Source organism: Vigna umbellata, chromosome 9 (genome assembly GCF_029865625.1).
Source record: "Vigna umbellata cultivar VRB3 chromosome 9, Vumbellata_1.0, whole genome shotgun sequence".
In the NCBI taxonomy this organism is placed as follows: domain Eukaryota; kingdom Viridiplantae; phylum Streptophyta; class Magnoliopsida; order Fabales; family Fabaceae; genus Vigna; species Vigna umbellata.
The window spans coordinates 20789617-20811343 of record NC_142173.1 but is presented as its reverse complement, the minus strand read 5'-3'; the positions used below and the strand labels follow the sequence as shown (position 1 = coordinate 20811343).

The window sequence follows — 21727 nt, the reverse complement described above, 5'->3', positions numbered from 1 at the left end:
CTCCAAACTCCACTCGGCAGTAGGTTGAGCAGCGTTTGAAGAGGATGCTCCAGGTGTACCTCTGGTGGCAGCAAGAATCTCCATCAATTGCCTTTGCGTGTTTTCAGAATTGACACGTGAAGCCTCCAAACCTTGCATAGCAGCCTGGTTTTGCTGCATCAGCGTGGCGTTCTGCTCCAGTAACGTTGTGTTCTGTTGATGCAGCCTTTCAACCACGGTTTCCAACAACCTAGTGTTGCTGGACGTATCAGACTCGTTCGGTTGAGGAGGGGGAGGTAGCCTAGGTGCCATTTGTTCTCTGGATGCAGAGAAAAACAAACGAGCGTTAGTTATGTCCAAGAGTTAAAACAATAATAACTCATTAAACATTCAATAAGCACATAGCAAAAACACAGTGCACTCATAACCCTACAGTGTCCCTTAATAGAACAAAACTGCTCTGATACCACTAATGTAACATCCCAAAATACAGTAATCACCATAAATTAGAATTAATTACGATTAACAGTAAACCGTGCAGTCTTTAAAATTAACAGAGTTAAAAGCCGAACGACTTAAGCTACAGCGTTTCATTTTACAGCTCGAATAACGAACGCTAAAATAACGAACAATATTACAAAGCATTTAACCGAACGTCCAAAAATAAACTAAACATTTACAACCTAATATAATGAGCACTCTAAGGCTCGGCCTTTACTTCTACTTCAATCAGATTTGCGTCTTCCAAATCTTCTTCTTCCAGTATTTCTTCAAGAGACGCACCACCATCTGCTCACATCCACAACGGATGATCATTGCAAGACAGGACGAACGTACATGGACAATTGACAACACAAGGAAAAACGAAAGGGTAAGCTTATAATATTTAATTCATACATCCAACATACACATTAAACATTTCAATGCACACGCACAACATAAAATTTAACATAATTCATTATAGTAATTTATAAGTATAATAGACGACCGTCCGGACTGTATGAACCGTGTAGCTACAGGCGTCCTTGCACCCGAGTGATGTAGTAACTGGGATACCCTCAACAGCTGCCACTCGAGGTTAGCTCTATCCAAAGTACCCCTAAGGAATAGAACCTCCTGCTATTCCCACACATGACTACTCCCTTCTACGTGAAGATGAGCATCACGGAATATCAGGATGGACCAAGCCAGCATTAGCTATCCATAGTCATACTTTACCAATTCAATCTTTCAGTATATATATATATGAGACGTCCCTCCCTGGAACGCTCGTCCAAAATCCAACATCATAAATTCAGTTCTCATAGTGTTCACACTTTAACTTATCATATTCCATCATCTTTTACATCATTAGGTTCAGAAGTCAAAAATGACGAACGCTCAATCCATTGAAGAAGTAGGACGAACGTCCAAATAAAGTTACTGGATACTCAGGGAAATATACAACAACCGTAATTTTCTATTTGGCCAGTTAGATGAACTGACTCGACTTGAAGTGTACTGGTACTTAGAAAATATTTGTGAATAAAACATGAACCAGATTTAATACACAATGGAGTGTCAAGAATACTTAGAATCATATTTGAAGATGGTTGCATGATGAAAACTAAGGCCAGAGATTTAACGGACTTACAGAGAATGAATGTCTAATACTTTAGAACGAACGCTATTTTATCAAATAATTATTCAATTAATACGAGCGCTTGATATGAGACCTTGCGCGATTTAGAACGGACGCTCGTTATAGGACCGAGCGCTATTTCGGACGAACGCTTGGTAGAATACCGTGCGCCGTTTAAGACGAACGTTCAACACAAGGCCGAACGCTATCAAAGACGAACGCTCGACATAAGGCCGAACGCTATCAAAGACGAACGCTCGACATAAGGCCGAACTTTACGTATTTATAAAGTTTCAAATATTTATATATAGTTGAGCTGAACCGAACGCTCAAACATTCAAATGGGGACGCTCGTTCTCGAGCAGAGTTCTTTCCAAATGAAAGAATTCCATTCTAAGTTATTTTCCAGAAAAACCGAACGGTATAAGACCGTACGATGACGAGCGTCTATTATCATAGGGAATTTCTCAGATCCAGATTTTCAAATATCTTAACTTTAACATTTTTCACATGAATCAAACTCTGAAATTTCATATGCACATAATTTTCATACTTTATAACATTAATTCACGTCATCAAATCCAACTATACACTACTCATTTATCCTTCATACTCATCAAAATCAGCATGCAGTACATACAATCAAAAGCAGATTCATACAGCGCAACAGGGTTCGTTCATAACAGCTCAAACATCATATTTTCATACATCCAGACCAGATCATACAACATGCAGTATAAATTAAACATAAAAGCTTCCCTTACCCGGATTGGCAACCAAACTTGTCCTAGATGTAAAAATGGCTTCGTTCAACAAGCTTTTCTTATATTCTTGACTCTTCCAAAACAAATCTAACCACGGAATACAGAACACTTAGAATACAATCTTGCCTAAAACTAAAAACCCTATTTTTCCAGAACCTAAGGACGAACTACGGAAAGGGAACTCACCAGCTTCGATTCCAATTTTGTTTGGTCCAAAAGGAAGATCACAGTAGAACGAACACTCCTACGGTGCTGCAAACGTGATCGGAGAATAGATGTGAGTTTTACAGTAGAGAGAAGGTTGGAAGTTCAAGAGAGAAGTTGGAGAAGATGAATGGGTGTGTTTCGCGAGGAAGAAGATGAGTGATGCAGATGAGAGAGTTTTTCAGAAAAATCTGGTTTTGTTAAACTCGTTTCGTTTGAACGAGCGTGTCCCAAGCTGACACCTGCACACCAAACTCTGAATTGGAAGTTTCTCCCGTGACACGTGGCGTGTGTGCATGCAAGGCTAGGTGCGTTTTTAATGTTTTCAGAGAAATGATTTGGCTCAACTTTCCGTGCACAGCAGAGATGAAAATCAGAGTTGGGAGTGGGTTTTTAAAAGAGATAAGCATGGATTGTGGTGTGCATTAATGGTGATATGACAGGTAATTTACAGAGTTAATTTTTCAGGGTCTCACAGATAGTGTAACTCATTCCTGCCCACACCCGTTGTCAAGAACATCTTGTGATTCATTGATAAAAAATTAATACTCTAGGACCGATCTTTGCAAGTTAGTAACAAAATCAATAGAAATGTTATTCTCTTTCATTTGGAGCATACCTCCTTATCTTTGATGTTCAACCTTGACATTTTGAAATGTTAAAAAGAAACAAACCTAGTCACATCCCTCCTCATACTAGCTCACCAAAATGATTATTTTAGATCATTAAAATCTTAGTCAAGCCTAGATCTAAGAGTACTCTTATTCCCCTTCTCCAAAATCATCCCTTTAATCCAATACCCAACAATTGCATAATGCGCTTCAAGCTTTTGTCCTCTCCTTGGTTTTCTTTGATCATTTTGAGTAAATCAATAGTTATAGTTAGTTGACCACACAATTATAATATGATTTGCATGCAAATCAACTTCTAAATTCAAGTTTCTAAATTTCTAAACTAACCCCAATGCTATGGTATAATTAAAACAATCTTTCTATAAACAATTATCCTAATAGAAATTGAACTCATAACATTAGTTTTGCAACAATAGTCTATCTACACTAGTAATCTTAGACAGTGTCTCAGAATGACCACGATACTATTTATGAATTATACCATACATAATAGTTACGAAGGGAAATGACATTCAACATAAAGGGACTAAACCCTAGTAATATTTAGGAAGAGGAAACATAAAGAGCTTAGGGAAAACTTATCTTTATGATCGATTTATATACTCTTAAGACTTCCATCATCTCTCATATAGGCTCTCATCATTCAAAATCTCTTACACCAACCTAAACCACCTTTGCTGCGCCACCATTCCTTTGTTTCGTTTCAAAATTACACTTATCTCTCTTAGTTTATAAGAAACGTACGTATCATGCATTTGAAAAATTATAACACGTTTATATATGAATGAGTCCTGTAACAGTGTTTTAGTTAATACCAAAGATTAGGAATGTGCAAAAGTTCAATTCCAAGTAAACAAGATCTACGTACATGTTGGCTAACATTCATCACAGTCTAATTCATCAGTTTCAATTATGTGATTCAAGAATGAAGTTCCAAAACATTTTTGAAAGTGATCATTTGTATCAAAGTTCTACAGTTCAACTAATTTCATCAGAGTTTCTTCTAGGAATCAACTCAGTGGAAGGTCCACTGTTGTTCTTCCTTCCAACATTTTTCTTCATTTTGATGTTGCCAAAGATATAAGAGCAGAAGCCCCAAATGCACAAAACAGTTGAGACAGCCTTAAAACCTCCAAAGGCATCTTTATAAACCACCACTCCTCCCAACACGTTTATGGACAACAAAGCTGTGGAACAAATCCCCCCGTTTAGAGAAGATGTCAAAAAAACCATTCCTGCAGTTCCCACAAAGCAACATTGCCATGTCACCACAGTCGACAAAATGGTTACCCAATAAACTGTGGTTCCCTTGTCGAAAACCCTCTCGGCTTCTTTCTTCATGTCAGAAAATCCTCCATCACATGCCATGCCTATAGTGGCCAATACTGTTGCTGCAATCTCCATTATAAGCTGCATTTCTAGCACCATTTGGTAGCAGTTCACCCTCTGGTAGATCTTCTCCATCACTGGCAAATACAAAGCAAACAAAAGACTTGCACCGATGGTGCAAGAGAACCCTATGAAGTAATTTTTGTTTGTGAGTCCTGGTGCCTTCTCGTGACTAGAATCCAAGGCTATAATGATGGAACTGATGGTGATGAGGATCACACAATTTAAGTTTGTAAAGGTTATTTTTTGTTTCACAATGAGGGAAGACAGAATAAGAGTGAAAACTAACTGGGTGGACAAAAGAAGTGCTGAGGTTGAGACAGGAAGGTATGCCACACCCCATGAGATTAAAAGGTTGTTAATTCCTAACATGAGACCAACTAAAACCGAAAACAAGAACATCTTTTGATTGAAATCTCTAAAAGGTTTTCTCTTTGTGTATTTAAGGAGGACTGGGAGAAAGATGGGAAAGAGTAGGAAGGGAAAGCCAGCACTCTGAACCCATGTAGAGACCCATTTGCTAGAGCCTTTGTGAATGAAGTAAAATTTTGATAGCAAACTCGCAGAGAGTGACCCAACAAAAAGTAGGACGTAATTGAGCAGTAAAAGAGGCATATACCTCTTATTGGTTGTGGACTTTTGATCTTTATCGTTGTTCTCTTCTTTATTCTCAATGAATGAGGAAAGATTTGGAAATGATTCTTGTGCATAAACTATTTCAGTTTCAACATAGTTTGTGCCATTCTGATTAGAGCTTGCGAGATGCAATGCCGCAGATGGCAATGTGGTTGCCATGGATGCTAGATTGTTAATAGAGAGATTTTACTTTTCTTTGATCAACAGTAGAGAGGATTGATTTGGAATAGGTAGAACTATCACTTATATAGACTCATAAACTTTTATTATATATAATCATTTATGGTTGATAAATAAACCAGCATTTATGGATTAAACATTTAATTGCATAAAGACAAAAAAACATTTATGGTTAATAATATACGTTAAAGTTTATTCTATAAGGTCAAATATGATGAATTCGGCTTTTGCACCAAAGTAGGCAAATATGCCTTCTTTATTACCAAAATAGGCAAAATTTGACCGAAAGTGAAGTCGTGGGGGGCCAAAACGACTTCAAAAGAAGAAGTCGTGCCCCCCTGCACGACTTCACACTGTTCATAGGTACAGTCACTACAAAAATAATATATTTTAAGAGGGGTTATTTTTCGGAGGTTTTTAAAACCCCAATAATTTCCTGCGGTTTATAACTAAAACCGTCGTTATTTGTTTTTCTTTGTTAACTTTTAAAATTTTTCTAGTGTTGATAATAACCCTTCCTAACATTTCTTTTATTCATTTTCTACTAACCCTAGTTTCCTCCCGTGCCTCTTCATTTTCTATTAACTCATTCCCGCTTCTTACCTCTGTGGTCTCATTTTCCCTCAATCATATCATTTTCCTCCTCCATTTGTTCATCTTCAAAGATGGTGTGGAGCGCTTGGGGCTTGATCACAATCAAGACAATTCAACTTGGAAAGAAATCTGTCAAGAAGAGAAACAAGGATGCCCCGTCGCAGAGAAGCTGATAGAGTCATGCCTAATCCGCGGCGTGATGGCCTCTGTCCGTGGGTGTGGCGACAACGACATTTACTTTGCGACAACGATGTTTCAGCGTCTTCACGGCGAGTTTCCGGTGGCTTAGGCGTGGTGTTTTCACGACGCAAGAATCTCGTTTTCCAGCGTCTTAGCAGCAGTAGAGATTTGGATGAAATTCACGATTGATTTAAGGTTTGAATTCGGGTTCTGTTTTTAGGGATTTGAATGGGGCTTTCTTCTAGTGTCTTGCTATTTTGGGTTTGGCCATGGAGATAAAGAACTTCCAGGTATGGAGAACTATTTTAGTGTGATTGAGTGCTTGTATGTGGTACAATTTGCTTGTCCCTATGTTAATGTTCTTTTAGGTATAATTGTATGTTTGGGGGAATGTGCTATGCATTATCTTCACGAGTTCGAAAATGGAATTTTGATGTCACTTATTGCGTTAACTTCTTTGCAGCGATGATATATCGGTTGAAGGACTAGAGCAGGAGCTGGAAGAGTGTAAGAATAATGATGTGAGTCACTTTGTCGTCACTGTGTTGAAAGCATTACTGCTGTTGAAATGAATCGACATGTATTAAGTTATTAGGTTGCTTTGTTTTGTGTAGGTTGTTGCTAATATACTCTCTAAAGGTACCAAACTTAGGGACTACACAAAAGGAGTAGAGAACGATTCACTTGTTCTTGAATTTTGAGCAAAATCTATGTTTACTAGGAATTGTAGTGTAATTTGGTTTGGTTCATTTGCTTTTTGTGCACATCCATGAGCATAATTCTTTCTAATTTGCATTTCTGTTGTTGTGAAAGCAGAGTCCCGATGGAGATATTATTGACTGCGTCCATGTCTCTCACCAGCCAGCTTTGGATCACCCTAACCTCAAAAATCACAAGATACAGGTGAAGAATTTTACTTTTCTTATCTAGTGCCTTTTAATGCTATAATTCAAAATTCTTCCCTGGTTAGCTCCATTTTTCTTTCTCTTTTCTTTGGTTCAAACTTGAATTTGAAACAATCACAGATTGTTGATGTAGATGAAACCAAATTTCCATCCTGAAGGGCACCCTTTTGGGGAGAACAAAGTCTCTTCAAATTCCTAGCCTATTACTCAACTGTGGCACCAAAATGGAAGGTGCCCTCAAGGAACAATTCCTGTCAGAAGGACCTCAAAGAATGACATACTAAGGGCAAGCTCTATTCAACAATTTGGAAAAAAGAAGGAAACAAGCTTCCCTCAGCCAAAGCCAGCTAAACCTCAACCAGACCTCATAAGTTAGAGTGGAAAAATTGTTTGCCATATTGGGCCTTTTTTCTATGCAAAAGAAGATAGAAAAATTTGTAAACTACCTACCCTATTAGGTCTCCTTTTTATGCAAAAGGAAAAACAAGATAGTATGGGAGCAAAGGATAAAAGTTGATTACTTATTTATTGATTTCTCCTGATTTTGTATATTTTTCTTTATTCCTTTGATCTTTTTGGAGCATTTAGCATGCCATAACTTATGTGGAGGGAATAAGTATTATGGAGCCAAGGCAACCATAAACGTTCGGAACCAAAAAGTTCAACAACCCAATGAATTTAGCTTTTCTCAAATGTGGATTATGACTGCTCTTTTGGTAAAGATCTCAACAGCATTGAAGCAGGTTGGCAGGTATTATTAATTTTTTTCCCCATTGTCATCTTCTGTCTACAAATGTTTTCAAATTCAGCATCCTCATAAAGATTAGATTTATCACCTTCCTTCTAATTTCCAATTTCTATTTTTTTTTTCTGTTCTGGTAATCAGGTCAGTCGTGAATTGTATGGTTATTTTTATTGTGTTCCAGGAAGATGCAACTTTTGGTTTAATTGTTACAAATGACGACGTGAATTTCTTGGCTAAAAGGACCAACAATTGCAGGGAATGCAGTTTTTTCCAGGGATGAAAGTGTAAAGGTTTGAAATGAAGGAAATTTAGCTTCTTGATTTGTCATGCCTATATGTTCAATATAATATGGCTTGTGCTTTGGGGTTATTTGGTTTCAGGATTGGTTTCAACGAATGGTTTTATCTGTTTCTTGAAAGTGTTGTGATACAAATACATGAGGATGAATCTCTCATCTATCCAATATAAAAAAAAATATGAATTGGTTCTCTTGCATAATATTTTTATAGTTTTTTCCATGACAGTATTTTGAGTGTCAGACAAGTCATACTCCTTTATTTTCGTTCATTTAATTGATAAGACATGGTATTGGAAACTTAACGGAATAGATGTACACTAACTTTGGTTTCACATGAAAATTGATAAGAACCATATAGTCCTGTCCGAATTGAATCAAGAATGTTCATAAGTTTATAGTATTATTGTTGTTTAATAATTGATCTAGTCATGGTCCTACCTCAGTCAATATGTAGAACACTGAATGTCTGGGAACTGTTGCTATTTTTTTTATTAAGTACATTTTCAATACTCACGGGCCATGGCCATTTTCCTTTGCTATCTATTCTTTCTTTTATTAGTTGAAACATGGGTCAAGATGATATTGCTCAGTACAATTCTAACTTTATTACTCATTGATTCTAATGTTTAAGACAAAGTTAGATGGCTTATCTTCCATTTAGATCAGATTTTATTATTCAATTTTTTTTAGCACTTGCCTTTGTCTTTAACTTTTTTTATTATTTATTCAAGAGCCGAAGTAATTATCCTTTATGAAATAATTATAATTATGAACATTTTATTGTTCTATTTTATTAATTGTATTTTAATTGGCACTTTGTCACTATTTCATTAATGCAAGTATAAATGCTTTTATATTTTATCATAAACAAAATGACTTAAATATGTATTAATTTCAATCCATTTTTGGTTCCCAAAATTAAAAAGGCAAGAATTTTTAATGTTTATTAGAAAAGGGAAAAAAACCAGTTTTTCTAAAGATAAAATTGTAATGTATAATTTTTATTATGGAAGGCAAAACTGTTGGCAATTTCATGTTTATAATTTATAATTTTCATGTTTATATCTTTTAGTTTTAATATTTAATGTTTTAAATGTTGTATTTCATTGTGATTTATTATTTGCATTGTAAAAAAATTTAATTTTGGTTCATTATTTTATATAATGAATAATTAATTATAATAAAATCATTTAAATCATAAAAAAATAAATTATTTTTGTTACCGGCTGTGAAACCCTAAATAATTAGTAGTAGTAATTCCCTGTCATCATAATTAATCCACACCACAATCAACGCTTATTCTCATTAAAAACCCACTTTCAAAAGCTGATAAATCCCTCTGCAGTGCACTGAAACCAAGCCCCCATAATTCTCTGAAACCGCTCCACGTCACACGCACTCAGTGCATTAAAAACGCACCAATCCTTGCATGCAAGCACGCCACGTGTTGCGGAAGAAGCTTCCTGATCAGAGGTTGGTGTGCAGGTGTCGGCTTGAGACACGTTCGTTCAAACGAACAAGAAATTAACAAAACTCTAAATTTTAGAAAAAAACCCTTTCACCTGCACTCACTCATCTTCTTCCTCCGAATTCACCCTTTCATCTCCTCCAACTTCTCTCTAGGAACTCCCAAGCTTCTCTCTTCTGTAACTTACCAAAGCTTACTCCTAATCCATTTCAGATACTGCAGAAACGTTCCCTGCACCGTGAGCAGCGTTCTGAACCGAACAGAACCAAGATCTGGACTGGTAAGCTCTCGAACCCTAGAAACCCTTTTCTAAGTTGCATGCAGACCTTAATACAGCTGCATGTTAGAATATACTCTAAGTTTCCTACGTTCTTTCTGGATAGAGTTAGTGAAACGCTTGAGAAAGCACGTTGCGGGTAGGAAATTTTATTTGGACAAGTTAACAAGTGGTTGCATAGGGAGTACACTGCTATCCAGGTAAGGGAAGCTATGTGTTTAATTTATACTGCATGTTGTGGAATCTGAGTTGTATGAATGAAAAATGTAATGTTTGAGTTGTATGATTGACCACTGTTATGGAATCTGGCTTTCTGATTTTGATTTATCTGTCATGAACGATCACTGTTTGCGTGGATTGTATATATTGTTGGTGGTTTGAAATGCATGATGATTTGATTACGTATGAATGGAGTATGATTATGGTAGAGTTGGAATGATTAAAATGTTGAAATCTGTATGAGAATGATGTTAGTAATGAATTAAATCTGGAATGAAAGTTATAAAGTTATAAATTTGAAATCTGGAAAGTTCTGTTAAACTTGAGAAATCTGGAATTTTAATCTCCCCTCTGATAAATGACGCTCGTCCCGGTACGGTCATAGACCGTTCGGGGTTCAGCAAAATAACTTAGATTTGGAATTCCTTCATTTGGAAGGAATTCTGCTCGAGAACGAGCGTCCCCAATTTTGTGAATGAGCGTTCGGTTCAGCTCAGTATAGATAAATATTTGAAACTTTATAAATACGTGACGTTCGGCCTTAAGTCGAGCGTTCGTCCTCAATGACGTTCGGCCTTAAGTCGAGCGTTCGTCCTTGATGTCATTCGACTTTGTGTCGAACGTTCATTTTACAGAGCGTTCGTCATTTTATTAAACGTTAGTCCCAAATGGGCGCTCGGTCTTATACCGAAGCGTTCGTCCTAGATAGCGCTCGGTTTATACCAAGCGTTCGTTCGGATTTATGCTCGGTCATTGACCCAGCGTTCGTTAAAGGAGGGTTCGGTTTTATAACTGAACGCTCGTCCTTATTATTGAATTCTGAATGCGAACGTAACTGGCGTTCGTCCAAATTGTTATTTAACGTTCGTTCTTTGACTGGCAGTGTTGTCTTCTGAATTTAATCATATTTGGTTGTTTATCTAAATATTTTCTTACTGGTTGTATCCTTTGGATTCTACCTGGAGTCTATATACTTAAAATCTTTCTAAGTATCATCCATATCTTCTAAGATCAGTACCTTCAAAATTTTTAGTGTTGAAACGTATTAAGTGGATAAATGGTTCGTTTCTTTTGATCAGAAACGAGGATGTAGGAGTACTGTAACGATAGTCTCTATTGATTAAGTGATGAACGTTAATGAATTTAAGAGAGTGGAACACAGAATGAAAATGTGAATATGAGAACCGTTTAATATGGGCGAATGATATTGTGAACGAATTATTGGAAATGGATTTTAACGAGCGTTCCAAGGAGGAACGTCTCAGATATGATTGATTATTGAGTTTTGTAAAGTATGACTGTGGGCATGCTAATGCTGGCTTGGTCCATCCTGATATTCCGTGATGCTCATCTTCACGTAGAAGGGAGTAGTCATGTGTGGGAATGGCAGGAGATCTTTCGTATCCCTCACTTAGCAGGGGCGAAGGATTAACCTCGAGTGGCAGCTGTTGAGGGTATCCCAGTTACTACATCACTCGGGTGCAAGGACGCCTGTAGCTACACGGTTCATACAGTCCGGACGGTCTGTCTTATATTACATTTTTCTATGATTATTATTTGATGAACCACATGCTGTATGTGTGTTTTGAAATGTAAATGTATGTGTGTTTTGAAATGTAAATGTATGTGTTGATTGTATAAATTAAATATTATAAGCTTACCCTTGCAATTTTCTTTGTGTTGTCTACTGTCCATGTATCTCCGTCTTGTCAAATGCAATGATCATCCGTTGTGGATGTGAGCAGATGGTGGTACGTCCCTTGGAGAAATGCTGGAAGAAGGAAATTTGGAAGATGCAAATCTTGTGGAAGTGGAAGTAAAGACCGAGCCTGAACACGCTCGTTAAATTAGGACTGAAGTTGTTAGCTTCGATTGAACGTTCGGCCAAGTGTTTTGTATAGCCGTTCGTCCTAGTTATTGTTTTGCTTCTGTTTAGCGTACGTTAGTATATATTTGAAGCTTTCGTTTTAGTTTCCCTTGTAAGCGTTTATGCGCGCTTCCCTTGTACTGATGCCGTTCGGCTTTTAAATCTGAGTTAATGCAAAGACTGCACTGTTTATATTATTAATTGTAATTAATTCTCAATTATGGTAATTACTATATTTTGGGATGTTACATTTAGTGGTATCAGAGCAGTTTTGTTCTTTTAAGGAACACTGTAGGTTATGAGTGCACTACGTTTTTGCTGTGTGCTTATTATGTGTTAATGAGTTATTGTTTTAACTCTCGAACTTTACTAACGCTCGTTTTTCTCTGATCCAGAGAACTAATGGCGCCTAGACTTCCTCCTCCTCCCCAACCGAATGAGTCCGATACGTCCAGCAACACTAGGTTGTTGGAAACTGTAGTTGAACGACTGCATCAACAGAACACCACGTTGCTGGAACAAAACGCTACCCTGATGCAGCAAAACCAAGCTGCTATGCAAGGTTTGGAGGCCTCGCGTGTCAATTCTGAAAACACGCAAAGGCAGTTGATGGAGATCCTGGCTGCAACTAGAGGTGCGCCTGGAGCATCCTCTTCAAACGCTGCCCAACCTGCAGCTGAGTGGAGTTTGGAGAGCTTCCTGCAACATCACCCAGCTAAGTTCAGTGGAAAGTGCCTTCCTGATGAGGCTGATCAATGGCTGGGAGATATGGAGAGAATTTTTAACGCCAAACGCTGCCCAGATGTGAACAGGTTGGCGTACGCTGAGTATTTGTTGACTGGTGAAGCGAACTACTGGTGGACGAGCGTGAAAGCTCTCTTGACAGACGCTCAAACTCCTATTACTTGGGAAGTGTTTAGGAGTAAATTCTATGAAGAATATTTTCCTGATAGCGTCCGGTTTGCAAAAGAGGTGGAGTTTCTTCAATTGGTCCAAGGAGGGATGTCTATTTCTGAGTATACGAACAAGTTCAAACACTTGGTTCGTTTCAACACAATGGCCACAAATGAAGAATGGCAGTGCCGTAAGTTTGAAAACGGACTGCGGAGTGACTTGAAGGTTTTGATCTCCAGCTTATGTATAAGAACGTTCCCTGCCATGGTTGAGAGGGCCAAGGTTTTAGAGAAGAACATGGCAGAAGTAGAAAGGCACAAGAAACAACAGCAAGTAAATAGAGGACCTATCGTTTCCAGAGGCAATGTTACTCCAAGGAGGACCCCCTACGTTCGTCCAAATCAATCATCTAATACGAGCGGCTCTCGAGCTCTAGTTCCTACTGGACAATCTGGTCAGGTCGGGAACGTTACGTGTTTCCAGTGTGGAGGGCCACACTACCGTTCGTCCTGTCCTCAACTGGTGGGAGTGAAGCACTGTAATCTTTGTGGGCGAAACGGACACTTAGATAATGAGTGTAACATGGGTGGAAGAGCAGTGATGAGACCACCAAACGCTGGCAGGAATCAGTCTAGAGGAGGACGAGCCCAAGCAGCTGGACGTGTGTATGCTATTATTGGTGCAGAGGCAGCTAACTCAGGTACGTTTATCACCTGCACTTTCTTGCGGTATGAAACGCCATGATGTACGTTGTTTAGTTATTGTGATAAGGGAGCAGTTTGGTCTGATAGTGTATACACCAACAATTGGATTAATTTTAATATCCGACCGTGAGATAGACGCTTATTATGATACTAGGGAGGATGTAATTTTCTAGAGTTGACTAATTTAGGAGAATACTTCCCGAGAACGGGGTGTTGGCATTCGTTTCTTTTAAGATTAGACCATTCGGTAGAACAAATCGAAAGAGAGTAACGAGCAGACTTTGAATTACGAATGGACGGTGTGTTGAAAATTCAGCTAAAAGATCTTTGTCCTTTATAGTGAAGTGGGAGATGGATTTTTACAAGGTCATCACGATCAACTTAGTAGATGGGTTTATGAGCAGGAGTAGCTAGGTTTACGTGTTGTAAGGTAACATGTCAAAATGTAAAGGTGGAACTTTGGAGATCACACGACAACAGGATAGGGTTACTTAGAACTTAAGTCAATTACCTTTATAGATCGGTCATAAGGTAGAGGTACTATTAGAATTACTGAGGATAGACTGACCAAGAAATTTTGCTTTATGATCATCGGTTTGAGAACTAACCATAATGATGGGTTTAACTCCACATGTAAGTAGGAAGATTGATTTCTTAGAATCCAAACTGGTAGCAATTCTGATAGACATTTTCAATTCATCTCTAGGTTCCGTGCAATCGTTGAAGAGTAAATTTAGCATCCGGTTGAAGACTTACTCAGTTATCATTCTGAAGGAATGGCTCGACGAGTAGATCGATTCTGACGTTCGCATACTTGTATGAACGTCTGTTTTGAATCAATTAGGGGTCAGATGAAGTCTCGTTCTCCAAATGATCAAGAAAATCAGTTCTCTGCCTAACTCTGATACATTTGATACTCTCTTTCAATCACTCGACCTATACTCCATTCTTCAAACAGTAACTGTCAGTTGGAATAAAACTTTTAAATTATTTTTCATTTTGTTTCTGGTGATTAATCATTTGATCTTTTGTGGCCAAACATTTTTAGCGTTTGGCTATGAACGTCCTTTGACTGCTCGGTTTCGTTCGTTCTTTAACGTTCGGCACTTATGCCCTTTACTTGAATTTGCTATTTATATATATATACTGTCTTAGTTTTCGATAATCAATTTATCCTGGGATATTCAGATTAATCTTTTATGTTTCCTCTCATCTGTTGCTTCTGTGTATCCCTTTCACACTCTAATCCAATAGTAAAATACTTCAATATTAATTCTTTTTCTATACTTGTTTCTCATTTCAGAGATTCCTTGTAATTTATTACCTTCCCATAAACATTTAGTCCTTACCCAAACATAACCGATCGTTATAGTTGAAACCAGTCAACATTTAAGAATTGCTAAAGACATGAGTGTGGGACGAAGTCGCTTGTCCCAGGAAGCTGCTGCCGAAGGTACTTGGATTGTAGACGCATTGGAACGATAGCTTATGAAGATACCATTGCCTTCTCAATTAATTAATCATCGTTTAGTTTTCACGCATCACTACGCTAGAAGTATATTGGAGACTCGTCTGATGTACTAGAGCTAGAAGATGTTCTTATTTAGGGATACCAAATTACTTCCAGTCCAGCATTGGAATGACTCCCTTCGAAACTCTGTACGGGCGTAAGTGCCGCACACCACTTTGTTGGTTCCAGGAAGGAGAGAATGTGCTAACTGGATGAGCTCAAGAGATCATGTATTTTCTTAGACTCAACCTGATCACTGAAGTAGGCCAAACCGTTCGTCCAAAGAAGCTGTCTCCCAAGTTCATAGGGCCGTATCAAATTCTGAAGAAGAATGGACCAGTAGCTTATGAACTTGCCTTGCCTCCTCAACTCTCAAACCTCCATCCTGTTTTCCACGTTTCCCAACTCAGAAAGTACGTAGCTAATCCTTCTCACGTGTTGGAGTTGGAGGACATCCAATTGCGCCCAGACCGAGCATTAGAATTGCAACCAGTACGTATTGAAGACGTTCGCACCAGGCTGCACAAAGGAAAGGACATTCGTTTGGTGAAGGTAGTGTGGGACGCTAGAACTGGTGATTCAACGTGGGAAGTTGAGGGTGCAATGAAGGACTTGTATCCACACTGGTTCACGGGTAAGTTCTAAATTTTCGAGGACGAAAATTTTTGTAGTTAGGGGGAATGTGAAACCCTAAATAATTAGTAGTAGTAATTCCCTGTCATCATAATTAATCCACACCACAATCAACGCTTATTCTCATTAAAAACCCACTTTCAAAAGCTGATAAATCCCTCTGCAGTGCACTGAAACCAAGCCCCCATAATTCTCTGAAACCGCTCCACGTCACACGCACTCAGTGCATTAAAAACGCACCAATCCTTGCATGCAAGCACGCCACGTGTTGCGGAAGAAGCTTCCTGATCAGAGGTTGGTGTGCAGGTGTCGGCTTGAGACACGTTCGTTCAAACGAACAAGAAATTAACAAAACTCTAAATTTTAGAAAAAAACCCTTTCACCTGCACTCACTCATCTTCTTCCTCCGAATTCACCCTTTCATCTCCTCCAACTTCTCTCTAGGAACTCCCAAGCTTCTCTCTTCTGTAACTTACCAAAGCTTACTCCTAATCCATTTCAGATACTGCAGAAACGTTCCCTGCACCGTGAGCAGCGTTCTGAACCGAACAGAACCAAGATCTGGACTGGTAAGCTCTCGAACCCTAGAAACCCTTTTCTAAGTTGCATGCAGACCTTAATACAGCTGCATGTTAGAATATACTCTAAGTTTCCTACGTTCTTTCTGGATAGAGTTAGTGAAACGCTTGAGAAAGCACGTTGCGGGTAGGAAATTTTATTTGGACAAGTTAACAAGTGGTTGCATAGGGAGTACACTGCTATCCAGGTAAGGGAAGCTATGTGTTTAATTTATACTGCATGTTGTGGAATCTGAGTTGTATGAATGAAAAATGTAATGTTTGAGTTGTATGATTGACCACTGTTATGGAATCTGGCTTTCTGATTTTGATTTATCTGTCATGAACGATCACTGTTTGCGTGGATTGTATATATTGTTGGTGGTTTGAAATGCATGATGATTTGATTACGTATGAATGGAGTATGATTATGGTAGAGTTGGAATGATTAAAATGTTGAAATCTGTATGAGAATGATGTTAGTAATGAATTAAATCTGGAATGAAAGTTATAAAGTTATAAATTTGAAATCTGGAAAGTTCTGTTAAACTTGAGAAATCTGGAATTTTAATCTCCCCTCTGATAAATGACGCTCGTCCCGGTACGGTCATAGACCGTTCGGGGTTCAGCAAAATAACTTAGATTTGGAATTCCTTCATTTGGAAGGAATTCTGCTCGAGAACGAGCGTCCCCAATTTTGTGAATGAGCGTTCGGTTCAGCTCAGTATAGATAAATATTTGAAACTTTATAAATACGTGACGTTCGGCCTTAAGTCGAGCGTTCGTCCTCAATGACGTTCGGCCTTAAGTCGAGCGTTCGTCCTTGATGTCATTCGACTTTGTGTCGAACGTTCATTTTACAGAGCGTTCGTCATTTTATTAAACGTTAGTCCCAAATGGGCGCTCGGTCTTATACCGAAGCGTTCGTCCTAGATAGCGCTCGGTTTATACCAAGCGTTCGTTCGGATTTATGCTCGGTCATTGACCCAGCGTTCGTTAAAGGAGGGTTCGGTTTTATAACTGAACGCTCGTCCTTATTATTGAATTCTGAATGCGAACGTAACTGGCGTTCGTCCAAATTGTTATTTAACGTTCGTTCTTTGACTGGCAGTGTTGTCTTCTGAATTTAATCATATTTGGTTGTTTATCTAAATATTTTCTTACTGGTTGTATCCTTTGGATTCTACCTGGAGTCTATATACTTAAAATCTTTCTAAGTATCATCCATATCTTCTAAGATCAGTACCTTCAAAATTTTTAGTGTTGAAACGTATTAAGTGGATAAATGGTTCGTTTCTTTTGATCAGAAACGAGGATGTAGGAGTACTGTAACGATAGTCTCTATTGATTAAGTGATGAACGTTAATGAATTTAAGAGAGTGGAACACAGAATGAAAATGTGAATATGAGAACCGTTTAATATGGGCGAATGATATTGTGAACGAATTATTGGAAATGGATTTTAACGAGCGTTCCAAGGAGGAACGTCTCAGATATGATTGATTATTGAGTTTTGTAAAGTATGACTGTGGGCATGCTAATGCTGGCTTGGTCCATCCTGATATTCCGTGATGCTCATCTTCACGTAGAAGGGAGTAGTCATGTGTGGGAATGGCAGGAGATCTTTCGTATCCCTCACTTAGCAGGGGCGAAGGATTAACCTCGAGTGGCAGCTGTTGAGGGTATCCCAGTTACTACATCACTCGGGTGCAAGGACGCCTGTAGCTACACGGTTCATACAGTCCGGACGGTCTGTCTTATATTACATTTTTCTATGATTATTATTTGATGAACCACATGCTGTATGTGTGTTTTGAAATGTAAATGTATGTGTGTTTTGAAATGTAAATGTATGTGTTGATTGTATAAATTAAATATTATAAGCTTACCCTTGCAATTTTCTTTGTGTTGTCTACTGTCCATGTATCTCCGTCTTGTCAAATGCAATGATCATCCGTTGTGGATGTGAGCAGATGGTGGTACGTCCCTTGGAGAAATGCTGGAAGAAGGAAATTTGGAAGATGCAAATCTTGTGGAAGTGGAAGTAAAGACCGAGCCTGAACACGCTCGTTAAATTAGGACTGAAGTTGTTAGCTTCGATTGAACGTTCGGCCAAGTGTTTTGTATAGCCGTTCGTCCTAGTTATTGTTTTGCTTCTGTTTAGCGTACGTTAGTATATATTTGAAGCTTTCGTTTTAGTTTCCCTTGTAAGCGTTTATGCGCGCTTCCCTTGTACTGATGCCGTTCGGCTTTTAAATCTGAGTTAATGCAAAGACTGCACTGTTTATATTATTAATTGTAATTAATTCTCAATTATGGTAATTACTATATTTTGGGATGTTACACCGGCGGTTTTTAAAAAACCTCTGCAAATGTCGGCGGTTTATAAAAAAACCCCTGCAAATACCGGCGGTTTTCTAAAACCTTCGAAATTACCGGCGGTTTTTGAAAACCTCCGAAATTACCGGCGGTTTTTGAAAACCTCCGAAATTACCGGCGGTTTTTGAAAACCTCCGTAAGTAGCGGCGGTTTTACAGAAAACCCCCGGAAATTATTTGCCGACGGCGATTTTCCCAGCGGTTTTCCCAGCCGCGGGTAAAGTATTTACCAGGGGTTAAAACCGCCGGTAACGCCAAAAAAAACCCCTGGTAAAATTCTTAATTTTTGTAGTGAGTGTTGAAGTCGTGCATCCCAAAAACGACTTCTGGATCCTGTAATCGATTACATTGATTTGGTAATCGATTACAGAGTGTTGAAACTTTCTGAAAAAATCGCGCGCCCGGGCGCGGACGATCTGTATGTGGACGAGCGTTCACTGAAAATGGACGAGCGTCCACTTCTCCTGCCGAGCGTCCACTGAGCGCATCTCGACGAGCGTCCTCTTAGCTAGATGGACGAACGTCCTCTTAGCTTTCTGGACGAGCGTTCTCTCTGCCTGGCTGGACGAGCGTCCTCTTCTGCCTGGCAGGACGAGCGTCCTATTCTGCTTGGACGAGCGTCCGCTTCTGCCTGGACGAGCGTCTCTTCCGCCTTGCACCAAAACAACCTGGTAATCGATTACACATGTTTTGTAATCGATTACCAGTGCTTTTGGTGGCATACAAATTTGAAGTCGTGCAGGGTGGTCATGATTTCAACACTCTGTAATCGATTACCATTACATTGTAATCGATTACAAAGTCTTGAAGTCGTTTTTGGGGTGCACGACTTCAACACTGTTGCTATGAACAGTGTGAAGTCGTGCAGGAGGGACACGACTTCTTCATTTGAAGTCGTTTGGGCCCCCCACGACTTCCCCATTTTCGTAAATTTGGTTGAATTTGCCCATTTTGGTAATATTATAGGCAAATATGCCTAGTTTGGTGCAAAAACCGATGAATTCATTCATTTGTGTTATGTTATTTTTGTACATTAAATTTTAAATCATTTGAAAATATGTATATATTTGAATTTCTAATGTTATATCAAATGTTATAAGTTGATTTTTTTTAAATGAAGAAAACTTTACCAACTTCATCTATTCTCATAATTTACATGCAAGAATTATATAAAAGTTTTTTTTCCCTAAAGAGTTCATAGAAATTTATTATCTCTAGGTTAGAAGAAACTAGCATATTGTATCTGTAACTATATTTAAGACAACTAAGAAAATCAAATATGTTAGGAGTGACTAGTATTACATGAACATTTTATTACAAAAAAAATATATCAAAAAGCTTCTCTTTTATGTGTTTTTATTATGTTAAAAATATAGCGCTGACCAGTTTAATAAGTCAATAGAATTAATTAATATTTCAATAGTATTTGAAAATAATGTGTATGTCAATAGCGCTGACTGGTCAAATTGAAAGATATGCAGACTTTTAATCATGAATATTAATGTATTTGAAAGATATACAGACTTTTCATCATGAATATTAATAACAATGAATGATATTATGAACATTTCTATATAGGTATTATCCACAATGATAATATTGAATATATTTATTCATATTTGGCCTGTGATGTAATAAAAGTTTAGAAATTTATACCACTTTTATATGTGAAATATCTAATCAATCATAAATCATAGTTTGAATTACTTGGATAATTCATAATGGTATGGATTCGTATCTTAAGAAAAATATAATTTATATTTATGGAGTTTGTGTTAAATCACTAGTGCAGAAAGAACTTTAAACGTACATTATTTTGGGTTTTTAACGTCTCATCTTTATCCGACGTCTATATGAGTGACGTTAATAAGATGTCGGACCCTTTAGGTCAGACGTCTCTATAGACGTCCGATCCATACAAGTCAGACGTCTCTGAAGTTCTCTTGACTCATGGTGATTAGAGTTTACAACTTTATATTTTAGTTAGAGAGAATATATTATACATTTTTTTTATTGGATGGTTTTAAAAACGTATTGGAGGGAATTGGAGGAGTGCAAAATGCAAGAAATCGCCGCCGAAGAATGTCATCCAAGGACACGAGAATAACTACACCAAAATCCAACCAAAACGCATTTTAATTGGTTCAAATGAAAGATAATGCATCAAAGAGTGATGTAATCGAAGTAAAATTAATTTAAAACGGTGCAAAAGTGAGAAAACGAACCTGAAAAGCGTAACCTGTAGAGAGAAAACACGACGAAGATGATGAACAATGAGTGCACGTAACAGTTGTCTCGCGTTCGCGTTGTTTTAATGCCGACATTTAGAAGTCGGTTCCCCCATAACAGACATCTAAAGGGCTTTAGAAGTCGGTTCCCCCCATAACAGACGTTTAAATGGAGTTAAAAAGTGATTTTTTTAAATTCTTGGCTGCGTATTTAGACGTCGGTTCCCCAATAACACACGTCTAAAGGGCTTTAGAAGTCAAAGTGGCGGGATCCGACGGCTAAATGGAGTCAAAAAGTGACTTTTTTAATTTCTTGGTTGTGTATTTAGACATCGGTTCCCCAATAACAGACGTCTAAAGGGCTTTAGAAGTCGGAGTGACGAGATCAGACGTCTAAATGGAGACAAAAAGTGACTCTTTAAATTTCTGGGTTGTGTATTTAGACGTCGGTTCCCCAATAACAAACGTCTAAATGACTTTAGAAGTCGGTTGCCCCCATAACAGACGTCTAAATAGAATAAAAAATTATTTTTTTAAACTTTTTTCGTTTAGTTTTAGCGTCTATTCGGGGGAGCCGACATATATGAGTATTTAGATGTTGGACCCCTCCATAGCCGACGTCTAAATAGTTGTTTTATTTACGAAAAATGTCATGGTCATTTTTTACGTTGGATATTCGAGGATCAGACGTCTAAAGGGTGACGTTAAAAGTCTTTCCTGCACTAGTGAATTTTGAAACACATTATTACAACAATTTGTATAGGTATAATATACTTTAATTTTTTTTTGTAAATCTTTGTACCCGTATCTTTCAGATGTTATACTAATAAATATGAAATGTAGTTTACATTTTATAATTTTTAAT

At 38.0% G+C, this 21727-nt stretch overlaps 2 protein-coding genes, 1 long non-coding RNA gene and 1 pseudogene across 12 annotated transcripts; 3 read left to right on the top strand and 1 right to left on the bottom strand.

The window, feature by feature from the left end:
• Positions 1-4003: 4003 nt before the first annotated feature.
• Positions 4004-5415, bottom strand: LOC148192890 (putative purine permease 4 pseudogene; annotated as a pseudogene).
• A 544-nt stretch (positions 5416-5959) lies between these two features.
• Positions 5960-8198, top strand: LOC148192889 (Pol-like polyprotein/retrotransposon). Of its 10 annotated transcripts, none has more exons than XR_015782021.1 (6): positions 5960-6374; positions 6643-6700; positions 6794-6818; positions 6996-7082; positions 7205-7835; positions 8011-8198. XR_015782021.1 is itself a non-coding variant. In XM_088098331.1 (5 exons), the coding sequence occupies exons 1-4, from the start codon at positions 6352-6354 to the stop codon at positions 7281-7283; spliced, it is 234 nt and encodes a 77-aa protein (XP_087954457.1). In that variant the 5' UTR covers positions 5960-6351; the 3' UTR covers positions 7284-7827; positions 8011-8156. The 10 variants fall into 10 exon arrangements, 4 of the variants coding, with proteins under 4 accessions (XP_087954457.1, XP_087954456.1, XP_087954454.1 ...); XR_015782019.1 differs by having other exon boundaries at positions 5960-6469; XR_015782020.1 differs by lacking the exon at positions 6794-6818 and having other exon boundaries at positions 5960-6469.
• A 1193-nt stretch (positions 8199-9391) lies between these two features.
• LOC148192888 (uncharacterized) lies at positions 9392-12146 on the top strand. The gene is made up of 3 exons (XR_015782392.1): positions 9392-9875; positions 9979-10072; positions 11837-12146. It is a non-coding gene; the product is annotated as an uncharacterized LOC148192888 (long non-coding RNA).
• A 294-nt stretch (positions 12147-12440) lies between these two features.
• LOC148192887 (uncharacterized) lies at positions 12441-18539 on the top strand. Its single transcript, XM_088098393.1, has 3 exons — positions 12441-16268; positions 16372-16465; positions 18230-18539. Exon 1 carries the CDS (start codon positions 12493-12495, stop codon positions 13594-13596), a length of 1104 nt encoding a protein of 367 aa, XP_087954519.1. The 5' UTR covers positions 12441-12492; the 3' UTR covers positions 13597-16268; positions 16372-16465; positions 18230-18539.
• Positions 18540-21727: the final 3188 nt, after the last annotated feature.

Bases quoted from the DNA above. Each gene is read 5' to 3' on its own strand.
- LOC148192889 (XM_088098331.1), top strand. From the start codon at position 6,352: ATGAAATTCACGATTGATTTAAG. The intron at 6,375-6,642 runs GTTTGAATTCGG...ACTTCTTTGCAG, and splicing joins AAATTCACGATTGATTTAAG to CGATGATATATCGGTTGAAG. The intron at 7,083-7,217 runs GTGAAGAATTTT...TTGTTGATGTAG, and splicing joins TCAAAAATCACAAGATACAG to ATGAAACCAAATTTCCATCC.
- LOC148192887 (XM_088098393.1), top strand. From the start codon at position 12,493: ATGCAGCAAAACCAAGCTGCTATGCAAGGTTTGGAGGCCTCGCGTGTC.